At 42.1% G+C, this 1,302-nt stretch overlaps 1 protein-coding gene across 1 annotated transcript in view; it reads left to right on the forward strand.

Annotated features, from left to right (window-relative positions):
* fat2 (FAT atypical cadherin 2) overlaps positions 1–1,302 on the forward strand; it is a gene marked incomplete in the record, with an annotated part of 140,869 nt that overhangs the window by 122,411 nt on the left and 17,156 nt on the right. Inside the window, 1 exon segment of the mRNA XM_014026517.1 lies at positions 361–514. Coding sequence (XP_013881971.1) covers positions 361–514 — 154 coding nt within the window.

The raw sequence follows: 1,302 nt of genomic DNA on the forward strand, positions 1-1,302 counted from the left end.
TGGAAGATCTGAAAATATAAATTAATACCACTATACAAAACATAATTCTGAAAAGTCAAAGCATCAGACAATGAAAGAACTGTACAGTGAAGCTTCAAGTGTAAATGCGGGGCTACAGTACCAAACAACAAAAAAATGTTGTTTCCCCAGAGATCCTCTCAGGTAAGACCAGCCACATGTTTCAAATAATCAAGATTTAGTTTGTCTTCTTGAGACGGTTGGAGGTAAATGAAATAATGAAGGCTCCTTCTTTCCTAGTTGGTTTTTATTTTTGACACGGTGTTCATTCTTCTGTTGACTCACTGCAGCTTTAATTCGCTCTCGTCTCTGATGTCCTGATGTGTTTCCTTTCGTCTGCAGAGCCTCGCTGCACGTGTGTGGGACTCTTCCACGGTGAGCAGTGTGGCCTGGCTAACAACCCCTGTGCCTCGCAGCCATGTGCCCACGGCAGGGTGTGTGTGCCAAAGGCTCAGGGTTACATGTGCAACTGCTCCACGGACAACATGGACGCAAGGTAGACACGTCCACGCTTCCTTCATCCATGTCAATAATAATCACATTTTTACCTGTAAGATACTGTGACGTAATTAAACAGATTAAGGGTTCAAACAAGCACAAAACTTCATTTTTTAGAWTTAACTGAATGACTAAATCAGTTTAATTCAGATTATTTATGGAGCTCCAGCTGACAACAGAAGTTACCTCTGGGCAATCAAAGACAAAAACAAGTTCAGATCATAAATCTGACGCAACATCATGCTTTCAAATCTAATTAGTTTATTTACTCTGTTAGATWAWTTACGGTGCATTTWGAACMGACCTGGGGTCRGATTTATAAAACTGGCGTACGCACAATTTGAGCCCAGAAACTTGCGTCCGCCACTTTTCACACCAAGGTTGTGATTTATAAAATCCAAACTTGACGTGAAAATGTGCGGTGCCTCACAGCTCTGACCCATGTGTACGCTCATGTTGGAGACGGGAAACTGCGACACAGATGGTGAAGTGAGGAATTAGAGCCACACTGTGTAATGATCATTGTCAGATGTTTAATTTACCTTCATCAGACTTAGATTTTTATTGAACTTAATCATCAGCTTTCTTAACAGTAATATTTATGCTTCTGCTGCTGAGCCATGAGGACCTTTGAAATAAAAAAAAACTTAAATCTTAAATAAAAGTTCACGCATCTCCATCCCTCCTCCTCAGACAACCCTGACCCACAGACCCCTCCCCGACAAGACACATTTCAACAGCACCACATCACGCTTTGGGTACGTGCAGGGTGCGCTCACCCTCACC

The sequence above is a fragment of the Austrofundulus limnaeus genome, unplaced genomic scaffold (assembly GCF_001266775.1).
Source record: "Austrofundulus limnaeus strain Quisiro unplaced genomic scaffold, Austrofundulus_limnaeus-1.0 Scaffold562, whole genome shotgun sequence".
Classification (NCBI taxonomy): domain Eukaryota; kingdom Metazoa; phylum Chordata; class Actinopteri; order Cyprinodontiformes; family Rivulidae; genus Austrofundulus; species Austrofundulus limnaeus.